The following is a 16,149-nucleotide window of genomic DNA, read 5'->3' as shown; positions in this document are numbered from 1 at the left end:
GAAGAGTTCGACGAGGGAGGACGAGAGACGGCGCGCTAGGGTTCCCTCAAGAACGCTTGCGGGAGCAGCTCGTATAGTGTACAAACCGATCTCAACTCGCCTCGCCTTCCCACAAGCAACAATGCAGACGTCCCCTTTATGCTAGCGTGTCTATGCTTCCTCACACCCATCATCCCCACGCCCTTCTTCTAACCCGTACCCAGGCCCAGTTCTTTTGAGCAGATTATGGAGAATCTTGGTCCCGAAAATCCCGAGCGAAAAGAACTCGATTGAACTTCCAAAATCTCAACCGGATTCTCCAGAATCCTAGTGCAATCCCAAAATCCCAAAATACCTGGCTTCTCCCACAATCTCAGGATTCTGGCAAGTCCCACCAAAGAAAACGTTTGGACTTAATAGAGTACCCCTTTTGCAGCTGGTTATTACGGCCAAACTGCCACTGAGCCAGCCACGGTCGATACAAAGAGAACGAGCCTCTGTCGATGCCTGTTCGCATCGCTTTCCTCCCCGCTTACCTCGAGCAGGGCCGCGCGCTAGGGTTCCAGCACTGCCACCGGCCCCGCCTCGCCGCCCCTGACCTCGCTGCCGCCGTCCCGGTACTCGCCACCGCTGGATTGGTCCTCGCCGCCGCCGGTACCCACTCCCGCTGCAGCCCAGCCGTCCTCCGTGGCCCTCTGCCCTCTGCCGTAGCAGGGACAACAGGAAGCCGCCGCCGCGCCCCTCTGCACCGGGTGCCCACGGCGCCTCCATCCCGAAGCCGCAGCCGAAGTGCCCACCATTCATCCTCCTCCACGGTGAGCCATCCTCTCTATCCCAACTCTTTGTTCTTCTTTTTTAGCTATATAAATTGGATAGATGCAAATACTTTGTTGCATAGATGGATGAATCGGTGTGTCCGTTGGATAGATGGATGAATGGATTGATTTTCTAATTTGTTAGATGGATGAATGATGCTAGAATTTTTTTGTTCATATTGTCGATGCTACTGTGTATATTGGTTCTATTGGTAGATATTGGTGTTGTGATCTTTGCTACTGTATGAAGATGTTGTTACATTTGACTAGTAGATACTGTTAGAAAAAACAAAGTGTTAACAATTCATCAAACAATTTCTCCAAGGGTAGTACAGACATTTCAACACACAACTCTTTTCAGAATCTCAAACTACAATGTCAGAAAAGAACTCGACCATAGATTCTGGGAGAAGCAGATTCTAGGAGAATTTTCTAGAATCTTGATTCTGTAGAATCCTGGGCGAAAAGAACTGGCCCCCAACCTCTCTCATCGTGGGGGCGGGGTAAAACCCTGCTATGGAACAAGGTTCATATGTAAAGGGAAGGGAAATAGAAGAGGCCATTTTGGGGGGGTGACTATGTTGAGCTAGTCTTACCAATTTCATGGGTTTTGTAAAACTTAACGTTGATGCATTATTCAATATCAAGACTTTTTAAGGGGTTCGACTGATGTGCAGTATTGAGAAGCGAGAAAGATAATTTTCGGGGTAAATAGGAGAATAGATGTGTGCATGAATGTCCTGGCAACTGAAGCATTCGCACCGGGATTCAGGTTATCCCTCGTGTAAAGGGCAAACTATAATTGTCTTGTTATCAACTTATATATTTTGGAGGATATGTCTAGGGCACATCTAGATATGTTTTAGTTATTGCACATCTGAATGAGTGAAGCAAGCATAAAGAGGAAGAGAAAAAAGAAAAAGAAAATATCCACACGAATCTCAACGTAAGATCAACGACATAGAACTTAGATGTGCAATACTTATGCCACATCTAGATGTGCTTTAGCAAAATTGTATTTTGGATGTCATTGACGCCATGAAGAACCGAAGACGTTATGCAGGAGTGGTGGCAATTGTTTTTGATGATCCGCTGTTATATGGCTTGTGACTTCTCACTCGCTACTTCTGAACATTGTAATAGGGAAGCGAATAAGGTTGTTTAAGCTGGTCGTAATGGGGAGTATCATATACTAATATCATGCATATGATACCAATGTATGATATAACCTTCCTAATGCATAGTATCATATATTGGTATCATATATACTCCCTTCGTTTCCAAATATAAGTCTTTGTAGAGATTTCACTATGAACTACATAAGGATGTATGTAGATGCATTTTAGAGTATAGATTCACTCATTTTTGCTTCGTATGTAGTCCATAGTGGAATCTCTATAAATACTTATATTTAGGAACGGAGAGACTAGTACTTTTATTTTACTGTCATGCATGACATATAATAACATACTCCCTCCGTCCCAAAATTCTTGTCTTACATTTGTCTAAATACGGATATATTAAGTCACGTTTTAGTATTAGATACAAGACAAGAATTTTGAGACGGAGGGAGTAGCATTTATTATGATATGATACTCAACCCTCTATCTTCATTTAATTTTATGCTACCTTATCAAAATTATCTAATTGACATGCATGATACTTTCTCTATAAACTAATATAAGAGCATTTAGATCACTACTTATTCTAAACGCTCTTATATTAGTTTATGGAGAAAGTACTAATTATGATACTTTCATTACGACCAGTCATCCTGGTTGTAATGGGAGTATCATAACTAGACTGGCTAGATTTTTCTACAACCTATGATTGGTTTGAGGAGCCTTAATAAGGTCCACAAGAGAAAGAAAACAGTATAAATTGTGTGATCCAGATAATAGCCGCCGGTAAGCACACCATCGGTGGTCTAACCCCAAAGCCCCTAGAAAATTTCGGAGCTTTAGACCAAAGTGCCAAAAAGGCGGCACGACCAAATCGACAAACGAGGCCACGGCGACCAAGCTGGCAAAGCTCCCCTGAGGAAGACGGCGACGACACACCAAAGCAGAGCCCACGAGCCTCCCCTCCACCCTGCTCGCCTGCTCTCCACCAAAACCCTAAGTCCCCACCCTGCCCCCCCGCTCCAACCTGAGCTCCGCGACAATGTCGTCGTCGTCGAGATCGACGCGCTCCAGCATCTCCCCATTCCGATCCCGCCGCTCCCCCGCGGTGGCGGCGCCCGCGGCGCCCCCACCGACGAGGACCTCGTCGGGAGGCCGCGCGTCCACCCCGGCCTCCTCCGCGCGTCCCGCCACCCCGTCGTCTTCCTCCGGTGGCCGCCCCACCACTCCCTCCGCCGCCTTCGCGCGCCCCGCCACCCCTACCTCCGCGCGGCCCACCACGCCTTCCTCTACCGCCTCCGCGCGGCCAACCACGCCCTCCTCGGTTTCCTCGCGAGCGACCGGGAGGGCGCCGTCCGGCGCGGCGGTGGACGCGTCCAATGCCAAAGAGAACATCATGGTCACCGTCCGCTTCCGCCCCCTCAGGTGAGCTGCTGATCTGCTAGCTTTCTGCTACTGAGGACGTGAGGTTCTGGGTTTTGTGCTTATGTGTTTCAAAAATTGTTTGTATTTGTTGGTGTGTAGTCCTAGAGAGATCAACAAGGGGGACGAGGTGGCTTGGTATGCTGATGGTGACAACATGGTGCGTAATGAGTACAACCCGAGTATCGCCTATGCTTTTGGTGAGTGATTTTCAGCCCATTTCAGTTAATATTACATACTGTGTTACAATGTAGATTGTGGAACCGGTGATGTTAAGGAAATGTCCTCACATGAAACAGAAGGGGTTACCATATTCGGGGTTTTCTTTGTGAAATGAGGGTAAAATTGTTTGATGACTAAATGCTCTGTTGGGCCATCGAGGTGTAAATTTAATGGATATGCCACTTTTGTGGTGAGATTGTTGATATATTCTACTAATAGACCGTTGAAGTCAGTTCCAGCTCTATAGGATGTCTCACCTTTGTCAAGCTTGCTTTATATCATGCAAGCTCAAGATTGTGATGAGAATGTGTGCTTGTTAGTGAAGTAGCAAACACATGGTAAAGATTAATTTGCTATTGTTTTGAATCTGAGGTTCTGTTACACCAAAAGGACAGTTTAACATTTTTCTGAGAGGTAGTACAAGGCAGACGCACACCACTCGTACACAGCACACACACACACACACACACACACACACACACACACACACACACACACACACACACACACACACATCCACATGCCGGTCTGCTATCCGCACCAGGAAATTTATCAGATGCCACATAGCCTCCAGACCGCAGGTAGGCATTATCGCACTAAATGTGCATGTGTGAAAGTACCTGGAAAATGCGCGATGCCTAGTTCTTGACCCAAGGGCCGAAACAGCTGGGTTGCCTGCACAACTCCAGAGCTAGCCATCCGAGCAAGGCTCGTCTCGTAGGGTTATGCTTGGTTGGTGGTTGGTGCCAAAACATGCCGTACCAAAATTTTGGCTCTTATTTGGTTGGTTGCCTATGAAATCTTACCAACTCTTCTCGCATTCTCTTCACAAATCTTGCCAATCTTTTGGCTAACAAAGGGTCAAGGAATCTCTAGCCAATATTTTGGCTTGCCAATGGGTGGCAAATTTTGGTAGGGCATACTATGGCATGAACCAAGCACACCCGTAAAAACAAAGCTAATATCAGTGATCATAACTTCATACTTTACAATTTGTAACATCTGCCAGGTCTGCGTAGTTTGCTGAAACCTACATCTTCTTTGTTTCCATTTGTTCAATTTTGCAGATAAAGTTTTTGGTCCAGCTACTACAACTCGCCGCGTATATGATGTTGCTGCTCAGCATGTTGTAAGTGGTGCCATGGAAGGAATCAATGGTATATTTCTACTCTTATTGTTTCTAATTTCTAGAGTGAATTATGTTCAATACTAAATGTAAATTTAGTGGACCAGGAACCACCATTATACCCCTATTAATATCTTTAGTAGGATAAATATTTGGTAGTAAGGTAGATTTGGGCAACATACAATAAAAAAATCTGCCGCAGGGATGCATACTGGATGGATCTGCATTACTTTTCATAATGCCTTTGAGGGAACCTCCATACCACGTTTATATCCACCTTTGCAGTGCCAACCTAAAAAGCACGGACACGGGGACGGAAAGATGGGGATACACATACGGGGATACGGGATATGGCATTTTTCAAAAACAGCCATTCGGGGACACGGCGAGTATATATAAAATAAAATAAAATATGCCATATAATATACAATTAAGACAGAAAATTAATGAGAAAGAGATCATAATAGAGGATAGTGCCCCATTTGGTGTCTCTTTTATCAAGTGATGATTGATTGATCCTCATCCCCCCATGTCATGTTGTCATTGCAAGCTGCATCTATCTTGCAAAACACATCAGACACAGACAATACAGAAGATTAGAAGACAAGACATAATTGGAAGACATAGCAAGCATGAGAAGCAGCAGCACCACCAGCATAAGCGGCAGCACAAGCAAGCAGCAAGCCAGCAAGCAACATCCAGCAGCACAAGCAAATCTGAAGGATAAAAGAGGAAGAGGTTGAGGAAAGAGGAGAGGTGAGAGGCTGCTGGGTTACCTGCGAGGCTGGGAGGGAGCACCTCGTCCTTGAGACGAGAGCGTGCAGGAGTTCCTGCAAATAGGTTAGGTATACTGGGTCGGGCCGAGGCTGTTTTGGGCCAGGCCGTGTCCCAAACGTATCCTGCACGTCTCCCAGCATATCCCTGTGTTTTTTTCTTTTTTCAAAATCGAAATTCGGGGGATACTGCAAAGTTCGCGTATCCCGCCGTATCCCCGTATCCTGCCGTATCAGAACGGCAGTTCGCACTTCCAGCCGTGTCCATGCTTTGTAGGTGCCAACTTTGTTGTGATCAGACATATCTGGTCTCGGGTCTCACATGCTTCTTTGTTACAACCGATATTACATAATTGTCAGAATCTCGGATTTCCAGTGGTACCTCTACTCTCTTTTCCCTTGAAAAAGAAGCCAACCGTTCCTCTACCTTTAATTAGGACGTACTCACTTAAATAATTGGTCATTGCTAGTCTTGCCTTCTTTCTCTTGTATATAGTGTTGTACTTTTACCTTCTGAGATTTGTTCAATTACCAAAACATTGCTCTGTTTCTTTCAGGAACTGTTTTTGCATATGGTGTCACTAGTAGCGGGAAAACTCATACAATGCATGTAAGTTTGTGCCTCCTCTAATTGTTATGTGTGTGCATTTGTTATCTTAATTTTTCTAACACGTCTGGCGGTGTGCTTCTACGTACATGTTTCTTCAGCAGAAGACATTGCTTCACGGTTTAACATATATAGCTATTGTCCTCTTTTCTCTCGTATGAGTAATGCCTACCACAGTTTACTTGACCTACACACATAAGCATGTGGAATTTGTTTTTATCAGCAGCAATGCTGAATTCTTTTTCACGGTACACTTGGATTACCTTTATTGCAGGGAGAGCAAAAATCGCCTGGAATTATCCCATTGGCAGTGAAGGATGTGTTCAGCATTATTCAAGATGTAATTTATTTATATGTTTCTGTCTGTAAACTGTAAAAAAGATCGGGCTCGCATGACATCATTATTTATTTTCTTGACCTCAGACACCTGGACGAGAGTTTCTTCTGCGAGTGTCATATCTCGAAATTTACAATGAGGTGACATATCTTTCAAGCAATGCATTTGTTTGCTGCTGATTTGCAACACAAAGATGAATTATCCACTATGCATTGGAGCTTTAAATACATAGATTTGCCACCTCATAGGAACCAGTTTGTTTCTTATCTGTATATGGCAAGATATAAGACCAGGAGTCCCATGCCATGCGCTCCTGATTATGATAAACCTGATGCAGTAAGGCTTACTTAGAAAACTAGCTTAAAATGGTGGCAAAATAGTAAACTGGAGTAAACTTTTTCCGAAATCACTCATTAATATGTTTATTAGTTGTTCATGCTTTTGATTTTGTCATTTGCAGGTTATAAATGATTTACTTGATCCGACAGGACAGAATCTAAGAATTCGAGAAGATGCACAGGTACCTGGTCATTGGATAATGTCCAGTAATACTATACAGCACGACAATCTAAACTAGATGGAATCTTCTATTCGTTTCTCAATATGAATTGTTGCATACTTATCACTTATGAGTTCTTATTTCACATTGTGTGTTGATCTATTTTGTTCCCTTTTCTCATTTCTCTCTGACGAGTCTCCTGTTAATAAATGTTGATCTATGCTAGATTATACTTCCTTATTAGCCACTAATAATTGTACCCTCTTTCTTTCTATTCATTTAGGGAACCTATGTGGAAGGGATTAAAGAAGAGGTCGTTTTATCACCTGCACACGCACTCTCTCTGATAGCATCTGGAGAAGGTATTTGTTTTATCTAGATAACATCCACTCCTTTTCCCAGATTATCACCAATCGTATCCAAGGAAGATTTCCTCTGTTCGATAGAGATTGCTTCATCTCCATGTTTGTCTTTGTGATTTCTTGTGCTAAAATTTAAACCTACAGTATAAGTGGCTTTGCTGGTGAATCCGTGTACTATGTGTGTATCTCCGTCTTTGACCTTCTGTAACTTCTGTGTGTGGGTGCATGCGATGCTTTGGCAATTCATTATTTTTATTTACACCTTGAAATTGAATTACATTAACCTTGCACTGAATTACTGATGCCGTTTCGTCTGGCAGAGCACAGACATGTTGGATCCAACAACTTCAATCTTGTCAGTAGTCGGAGCCATACTATCTTCACATTGGTATTCTCTCTCATCCCTCCCACCTCTCTCTCTCTCCCTCTCTCTCTCTCTGTGTGTGTGTGTGTCTGTCTCTATCTCTCTCATGCACACATCTGTTGGCTGACACTCTGACAGTGTTTGCATCCAGTGTACTGCCAAATATTTAGTGCTTGCTGAGTCTGCAAAATTATGTTAACTGTTCCATGTTCACTGAATCATAAACTCTGCTGTTTCTTCCATTGGGAAGTTGTTTGATGTAACCAGTTAATATAGTTTCAGCTCAGGTAGAATTGTTAAACTTACAGTGTTACATACCTGCAGACCATTGAGAGCAGCCCCTCTGGTGAAACTGAAGAGGAAGAAGTCAGATTGTGCCAATTGGTAATTCCTCTCCTCGAGTATGCTTATAGTTTTCATACCATTTCAAGCACCTTACTGATTATCATCTTGGTAGAATTTATTTCTACATGCTCTTATTGTTTTAATCCTTATAATTTTGTCAGAACTTAATTGATCTGGCTGGCTCTGAAAGTTCCAAGACCGAAACAACTGGATTACGTCGTAAAGAAGGTTCATACATAAACAAAAGCCTGCTCACTCTTGGAACTGTAAGTATCCTGCAACCTGCGCTGCTGCTGATTTGTATTCCTTTGTGATATTATTGACAAATATATACAATATTAACTCTAACACATTTCATCGAGTTGTCCCATATATGCTAGGATTAACTTGCTGTAGTTGCTCATAGCTGATCGCTACAACCTGGATCACATGACGCTTAACCTCAAATATAAATGACTAGTTGGAAGGGGTACTAGGGAAATGATCACATTTTATTCGCTTATTTAGTTCTTCTCATGGTGTGCCAAATCTGCTAGGTTTAACTTGTGGTAGTTGCTTGTAGCACTAATAAGACAATTTTTACATGCATGTCTCCATAGCTGATGCTAACCTGGATCCTCATGATGCTTAACCCCAAATATAAATTACTAGTATGAAGGGATACTAGGGAAACGATCACATTTTTGTACGTTTATTTAGTTCTTCCCATGGTAAATTGTCGATGACATTTTCTCGCAGGTTATTGCTAAACTTACAGATGGTAAGGCCACCCATATTCCCTATAGAGATTCAAAGCTCACACGCTTACTTCAGTACTCTCTGAGTGGGCATGGGCGCATTTCTGTGAGTGTTTCTTTGTACAGTACACTTGTGCTTTCTATCTTAAGAAGATCCTTTATTTATTTACTTATTTTTCGCCTTGGCCTTGGGAACCTTTCCATGTATAATATGTGGACTCAGAAGTGCAAGTAACTTATGTTGATATATTCTCACCCTTATCTTCGTCACAGCTTATTTGCACAGTTACCCCTGCTTCCAGCAACACCGAAGAAACACATAATACATTAAAATTTGCCCACAGGAGCAAGCATGTCGAGTTGAAAGCTTCTCAAAATAAGGTAAGAATCAATCAGTCTTGAATCCATATTGTAAGGAAGATGCTTGTTACTGATGATAAATTTTCTTTACAGATAATTGATGAGAAGTCCTTGATAAAGAAGTATCAAAAGGAGATAACATGCTTGAAAGAAGAGCTGCAACAACTGAGACGTGGAATGATGGGAAATGGGTACATTCTTCCCACGGATCAGGAGGATCTTGTTAATCTAAAACTTCAGGTATTTTTTAACATGTTTTCAGCACCTAATAAGGTACTTAACTATTGTCCATTTGTTCTGTTTCCCTTCTTAACACGAATAAAATCGTCACTGCAAGACTAACTTTTCTTCCACTAAGTGTGCCTGTACTCCATGCATATTGAGATACTTTTCTTTCAGATGGCATAACTGTAGATTAAACCCAACCTGTTCCTTCTGAACATGATTACTTGGGCCATATTTTTATCCGTGATGATTAATTTATTACTGATATTCTCTTTGTGTGATAGCTTGAGGCTGGCCAAGTCAAACTCCAGTCAAGGTTAGAACAGGAAGAGGAAGCAAAAGCAGCATTGATGGGTAGAATTCAGAGATTAACAAAACTGATACTGGTATCAACCAAAAGTTCAATATCCTCAAAAGTTTCAGGACAGGCTAGCCTCCGCCGACGGCATTCATTTGGGGAAGATGAGGTTTCTAAGCTCAAGCTCTCTTTCTTCTTTGTTTGGTTTGCAGCTTCTACTTTTCGGCTGTGCCTTGTTCATGTGAAACCTTTGTAATTTTTATGTAACCTACTTGTTGATAGGGTTCTTCAATACTGTTTTATATTAAGGAGTTCTTTTTCTAAAAGTTTTTCACTTCTACGGATGTGGGTACACCCTACTAATCCCATTTTGTACGAGAGCTTAGTGCATTGGATCCCGGCAATATGCAATCAAAACATACTCTTCTGGGCAGTATATCTAACTGAATGACTAAGTAGCTATATGTAGCTGAAATGCTCAAGTAAAAATCGAATGGAACATGAAAAATTGCTCTGCATTATAATTTTCAACAGCATATTATGGTTGTATTTTTTAGAATAAAACACTGTTTCTTGTAGTTAAAAATGCATTATTTTTCCTGATGATTTACCCTGTTTCGTGCATTGGAGTATGCCTATTGTTCTTATTCGGTTTCTTTTTGCAGCTTGCTTATTTACCTGATCGTAAGCGGGAGTACTCCATAGAGGATGATGATATTAGCCTTGATTCAGAGTTTTCGATTGAAGCAAAACTTGATTCTAACAATTCTGATGAGCCTGCTAGATTTGATAGAAGGAATCGCAAACGTGGAATGCTTGGTTGGTTCAAACTAAAGGTGATTTCGTGCTATGGATTATGTAGTTTGTGTTTCTCAGTTTCTATGTTAAATTTTGTATTGGCACCACCGATTTTTATTTTTTTGTTCTCTCCTGGTAAAGGGTTGCATGCTTACAGTAGGCAATTTAGCTTTCCTGGTCATTCAAAAAGGATATAATTTAAGGAACACATCAGGTGGTTTTACTGGAGTCTTGTAGTTCATTTTATTCTAAATGTGCTCTCCTCCAATTGCACTTACTTTTTTTTTCTTCTAAATATCTCTTGCAAGATAGGAATGCAGTACAATAGTTTCAGTTCAAATAAAGAAGGAATGCAGTACAGCTAGGAGTTGCTTGCTTAAAGGCTTCTAATCATTGGTAGTAAAGTATGTTAAGCTTCATGCACCAGCCAACGCAACCAAAAGTCTGAACTGATGGAAAGGGCTAGGAAATCCACATACACATTTCAACAACCCCCCCCCCCCCCCCCCCCCCCCCCCCCCCCATGTGTGACGCGGGAACTCAACACATGAATAGACTCAGAGGTATGGCTCAAGAGGCCTACACGTGGACACAGAGGGGGGGGGGGGGGGCAAGAACAATTTCTTGGATAAATCACGAAAGGCGGGACTTGAACTCAAGACCTTAGGCTCTGATACCATGTTAAGCTACATGCACTAGCCAACGCAATTAAAAGTATGAACTGATGCAAAGGGCTAGGCAATCCACATATACACTTCCAACAAAGTACTTGGGTTTGGTGGTTGAGATCATAAATATCAGCTCCATCTTCTACCTGATTTTTAAGACGTGTAGTTCCACTTATGCGCCCCTCTTTTTTATGTACACACGGAACACTCAGGTCTCGTCTGTCACCATTTGTTTGATGCTCTCTAATTGTTCAGCTATCTTTGTTGGTGTTTCATATAGCTTTGTGAGTTATTTTGTTTTTGTAGCTTGTAGTAGCTTAGTTGTACAAGCTATTTGAGTTAGTAATATAAGTTATCTGAATTACCCATTGATATATGTTACTTATGCAGAAGTCAGAGCAATTATCTGGGCTATCACCTAGTGCCGATAGTGATAGCACTGCTAGCGGCTCGCCTTCCTTCTCCAGATCATCACAACAAAAGCACCTATTGCTTGACCTGAAAGATGGTCGAAGGAAATCTGTGACTAGGAAAGCAGACGATTCAGCACTCGGTGATTCTTTTCTGGAGAGGACTCAAGCTGGTGATTTGTTTAGTGCCGCACCCATAGTACGGCACCCTCTGCCGGTGAGTCTGTTTTCCAACTTTTTACATTTTCACCTGTTGCTCTCATTCTACCATGATGCACACCCTTCTCTTGGTTGGCACAAACTATGCTGTGAAATATGCTGGAAACCTTCCATGTTAATTAATAACAAAACCTTCTAGTTCTGGATTGCTGCTTGCTGAAGAACAGTGGCTTGCGGAGAGCATTCACACAGAGATGGTTGTTACATATATAGGGTAATGTGATTCCAGATTAAAGCTGTTGACAAGTGGACTCAGCTATAACAGATTTTAGTTACAAAAAGTGTACTTTTGGCCCTGAACTGCGAGGGTCGTCTGTGGCCTATGTTCTTGCCTGGCTACCTCTTCTGGCTAGAAGCAGCACACATCCCATGGCTTATCTAATATGGCAGATTGACTCATATTGTCTTTTGTTTTATCGTGTGTTTGCTATATTCAGTGGTTTGGACTCGAACTGAATCAACTGACACATTACATGTATAGAGTGGAACAACTATTGTGGATCAAATAGATCTTCTCCAAGAGCAGGTCAAGATGCTGGCTGGGGAAGTCGCATTTTCTACAAGCTCACTCAAAAGGTTATTAGAGCAAGCAGCCAACAGCCCTGATGATTCACAAATTCAGGTAAATATATCTATAATCCTTTCTGAGCTAGCTGGGCATATTTATGTGATATCTTCTTTAGCTCAGCTATTTATTTAAAAGATATACTTATCTGAGCATTCCCATTCCTCTTCTTCCGCAGGACCAAATTGAGAGATTGAAAAATGAAATCAGTGAAAAGAAATCACATATACATGTGTTAGAACAGCGCATAATGCAATCACTGGAAACTACTGATGACCCAGCTATTAGGACTGAAATGACCCAGGTAATAGTTTTCAAGTGATGCTAAACTGGAAAGTTTGAATTTGTCTTATGTTGCCTTACATGCAAATTTCTACAAATTTTCATTTGAGCATTCTTCTTTTGTTTTCGTTAATTAGGTCTACCTTAACTTTCTTGGTTGCGTTACTTATTTGGTCAATGAGTCATATGCTATAGTGTTTTGGATTCCTATGTTAATGATTGAAATGTTTTGTGTAATGTGATTTTTTCAGACCTTTTCAAGGTTGAGCACACAATTGAGTGAGATGACATGTGAACTGGAGGTTTGTTCAATGCCACTTTGTCAGCTAATCTTTGTTTCTTTGGTTGATATTTATCCTATACTAATTACCGTTTCGGATGTGTTGTCTCTGCAGATCATGTCTGCAGATAATAAAATTCTTCAAGATCAGCTACAAACAAAGGTGAGAAAGGGCGGGAGAACAGTTATTTTTCATCTCCAACATATCAGTCTAATGTTCTTGTTCAAATAGGTATCAGAAAATGCAGAACTCCAAGAAACAGTTGCACAATTGAAGCGACAAATCAGTAATTTGTTGAAGGCCTCTAAGAGTGAGAATAATGTGGCCGGTATGCAGTTTAGTGAACCATCAACGTCAAGAAGTTATCCTAAGGATCAGGCAGATGAATTCTCAAGTCATGAGAACATTCCCTCTAGAACAGCGGAAGAAAATAAGGAGTCGCCATTAAAATCTCAAGTGCTCATGCAGGTAAGCATCACATCCCCCTAAATTTATCTGCGTCCAGTTAGTCTGTCACTTGAAACCTAAAGACCAGCGCTGCAGGCTGCAGAAATTGAGAATTTGAAGCAAGACAAGCTGAGGCTGACGGAAGAGAAAGATGGGCTAGAAATTCAGAGTCAAAAGCTGGCTGAAGAATCATACTATGCTAAAGAATTGGCATCTGCCGCTGCAGTCGAACTAAAAAATTTGGCAGAAGAAGTCACCAGGCTTTCTTACGAAAATGCAAAGCTGGCTGCAGACTTTACTGCAGCCAAAGAGCTTACTGCATCAGTCACAAGGGGCAATGACACAAAACGCCGTGATCAAGATAATGGAATTTTGGTTGAGGAGATGCAGAAAGAGTTGGTTGCTAGTTGCCAGCGAGAGGCTGCCTTAGAAGACACATTATCGCAAAAGGCCCGAAGGGAAAATGAGCTTCTGAAGATAATTGATGATGCAAAGTGCCATGAGCATGATTTGGAAAATGAACTGGAAAACATGTGGGCCCTTGTTTCAAAGATAAAGAAAGAAAGCTCTCAGGATGATTTGTTTGAATTTAAATCAAAGCAAAACGGCTTTCATTCATCGAAGACTGATACTGGTAGAATCCTAAGCGATATGGAAGCTTCAGATAATTGGAAATGGGATGGCATCAGTACTTTGGAAGAAGCCAAAGCTGCATACAATTTTGAAAGAAGGCGCTGCAAAGAGTTGGAAAACGCAATGTCTAGATTGAAGGTGATCCTATTATATTTTTACCGTTGTAACAAGTGTCCTCTCTGAAAGCTGGATACATCTCATCTATATTTTATGCACAGTATTTCTTTCTGCTAGAAGCTTACCTTGCACCACATAACACAGTATACAGAGATGACTCGTGTGATGTCCTTCTATTCTTCTGATGCACGTATTGGACCTTTTCAGGGTGAAGATATCAGAGGCTTGGAGGTTAAAGTCCTTGAGGAGCTACAAAATTTTCATGTGGAAGCATTGTCGAGGATTTGCCAAGAAAAGGTACGTTATCTCATTTCTACTTAATTTTCTGAACTTTCTGCTAGCTGCTACACAGTCTTGCACTTAAGCACATCTGAGAGGGAAGGCTTCATTTCATACCTGTAGATTTTGGGTGCTTGTAAGTACCTATCTCCACGCTACTTACCGCTTGTAGTTTACAGATGGCAAAGCAGGTGCTATAGCAGGCCTCCTTGTTCAAGCTGAGAGTCTTGCGGCCATATCTCATGTTCGTCGGCTGCTGTTTATTCACACGGTATATTGCTGCTACAGTCGAAGCATGTGAATTCTATTGCATTAAGACTTACAAGACCAGATCAGGGCACTTCGAACAGCCATCCTTCGCCTGTGTTATCAAGCAAAAGGGGAGGCAAAATATAGTTCAGTTGGCCCGATGTTAACCTGCCGGGTGCTTACTCACCTGTACAGTTTACTCCACTAGAAAGATCTAACTGTAGATTGTATTTACTCGTACTACGTCCTAGCAAGAAGACGCCAAAGGCGTAGCTAATCCGCGCTTTTGCCTCCAGAGTCAGAGATGTAATCCCGACTTCTTGAGTTGAAACTTGAACAGGTGGAACTGTTTGTTTAGCGTGTTTGTATGTGTTTAGGCGGATATATGTAGTCCTGACGTACTTGTTCCCTGAAGCAAAACTGCAGCCTTGGCACATTATTTTCATTTTCATGCGTGATCGCCGTATGCTTGGGGCTGTACTTAATGCTGGATTGACTTCAGCGATCAGTAGCGGCACGGATTTCCGGCTGATTAAAGCGTCGCTACGGTTCGGGTTGTGCAAGCTAGGGTTTCACGTTTGCGCGCGGCCGAGATCTGGGTTGGTGTTTGTTGTCGTACGGTGCCGCGAGACATTCTTTTTCCACGGCTGATCCAGGAGACCAGTACGTGTGTGTGTGCCCGCCGCCCAGGTCCTTCGGTCCGTGTTCCGTTGCTGTACGGCGGCACCGTCGGCAAGGAAATGGATTTGTGTGTTGGTGTCACGGCAGCAGCTATCGTGGACAAGCATGCCTTCGATTCGCATGTCCATTGTTGATCTCTGGTCGAGGTGATCAAGCCAGGGGGGCGCAGTGACGAAGTGTAATGCTTGCTCTCGAGTTGGACTCTGGATTGCTGAAAAAATAGTTTACCTCACCATGGAGCTGCCGCTCCACCCACATATATTGTTCATTTCCACCTCGAGGTAGGAGCCATGACAGACACAGTGCCGCGAAGTACTGTTTACCTACTGCAGAACACTGCAGATTGTTTCTTCTGTCTGGCATAGATCACACAACAATACGTTTGAACGTGGATGGCATCCAGCAGTGGTTTCATGGGGCGTTGGACATATAGAAGGTGGATTACTCGGCGTACGCAGCGGTGATAGAGGACACCAAATATCAGCTTAAGTTGTGGTTTTCTAAGTTTGTTATTTCGGTGTGTAGGCGTTCTGCCAATTCTGTTGCACATGAACTTGCCAATATTGGGTGGATTACTTGACCTCCATTATGAGGAGTGGAGGTCCGATGTACCAGCCCTGGTGGCTGCTTGTGTTCAGGGTGATTTACCTAAATACCGTAAGTTATAAAGCTTTGCTTTGCTTTCAAAAAGTCTCTTCGTTAGAAACTCCGTTGCCATTTAAAAAAAAAAGATGTTTCTAGCGAATTCTTGTTACCTTGTTATATCAAATTCTCTGTGTCACCAAGTTGCAACAAAAACCACTTGTCCAAACACCAATGCTAGAGATATGACAAGCAAAAGAAAACAAGGAAGATCAAATCACACAAAGGACATAAGATTTTATTGTGGAAAAACCCCTCCAATGAGAAGGATAAAAAACCATAATCA

At 42.3% G+C, this 16,149-nt stretch overlaps 1 protein-coding gene across 2 annotated transcripts; it reads left to right on the top strand.

Moving 5' to 3' along the window:
• The first annotated feature begins 2,762 nt into the window (after positions 1 to 2,762).
• Positions 2,763 to 14,985, top strand: LOC125538320 (P-loop containing nucleoside triphosphate hydrolases superfamily protein). Of its 2 annotated transcripts, none has more exons than XM_048701583.2 (25): positions 2,763 to 3,340; positions 3,440 to 3,537; positions 4,627 to 4,716; positions 6,016 to 6,068; positions 6,340 to 6,405; positions 6,489 to 6,542; positions 6,863 to 6,922; positions 7,185 to 7,263; positions 7,584 to 7,651; positions 7,952 to 8,011; positions 8,134 to 8,238; positions 8,711 to 8,815; positions 8,983 to 9,090; positions 9,163 to 9,309; positions 9,579 to 9,761; positions 10,258 to 10,428; positions 11,452 to 11,685; positions 12,169 to 12,309; positions 12,431 to 12,556; positions 12,786 to 12,836; positions 12,930 to 12,977; positions 13,047 to 13,283; positions 13,359 to 14,033; positions 14,220 to 14,309; positions 14,471 to 14,985. In XM_048701583.2, the coding sequence occupies exons 1-25, from the start codon at positions 2,958 to 2,960 to the stop codon at positions 14,489 to 14,491; spliced, it is 3,453 nt and encodes a 1,150-aa protein (XP_048557540.1). In that variant the 5' UTR covers positions 2,763 to 2,957; the 3' UTR covers positions 14,492 to 14,985. The 2 variants fall into 2 exon arrangements, with proteins under 2 accessions (XP_048557540.1, XP_048557539.1); XM_048701582.2 differs by having other exon boundaries at positions 11,449 to 11,685.
• Positions 14,986 to 16,149: the final 1,164 nt, after the last annotated feature.

This window comes from Triticum urartu, chromosome 2A, assembly GCF_056163025.1.
Source record: "Triticum urartu cultivar PI428250 chromosome 2A, HENAU_Tu73, whole genome shotgun sequence".
NCBI lineage: Eukaryota > Viridiplantae > Streptophyta > Magnoliopsida > Poales > Poaceae > Triticum > Triticum urartu.
The sequence above is the reverse complement of the archived record's forward strand: the minus strand, read 5'-3'. Positions and strand labels throughout refer to the sequence as shown.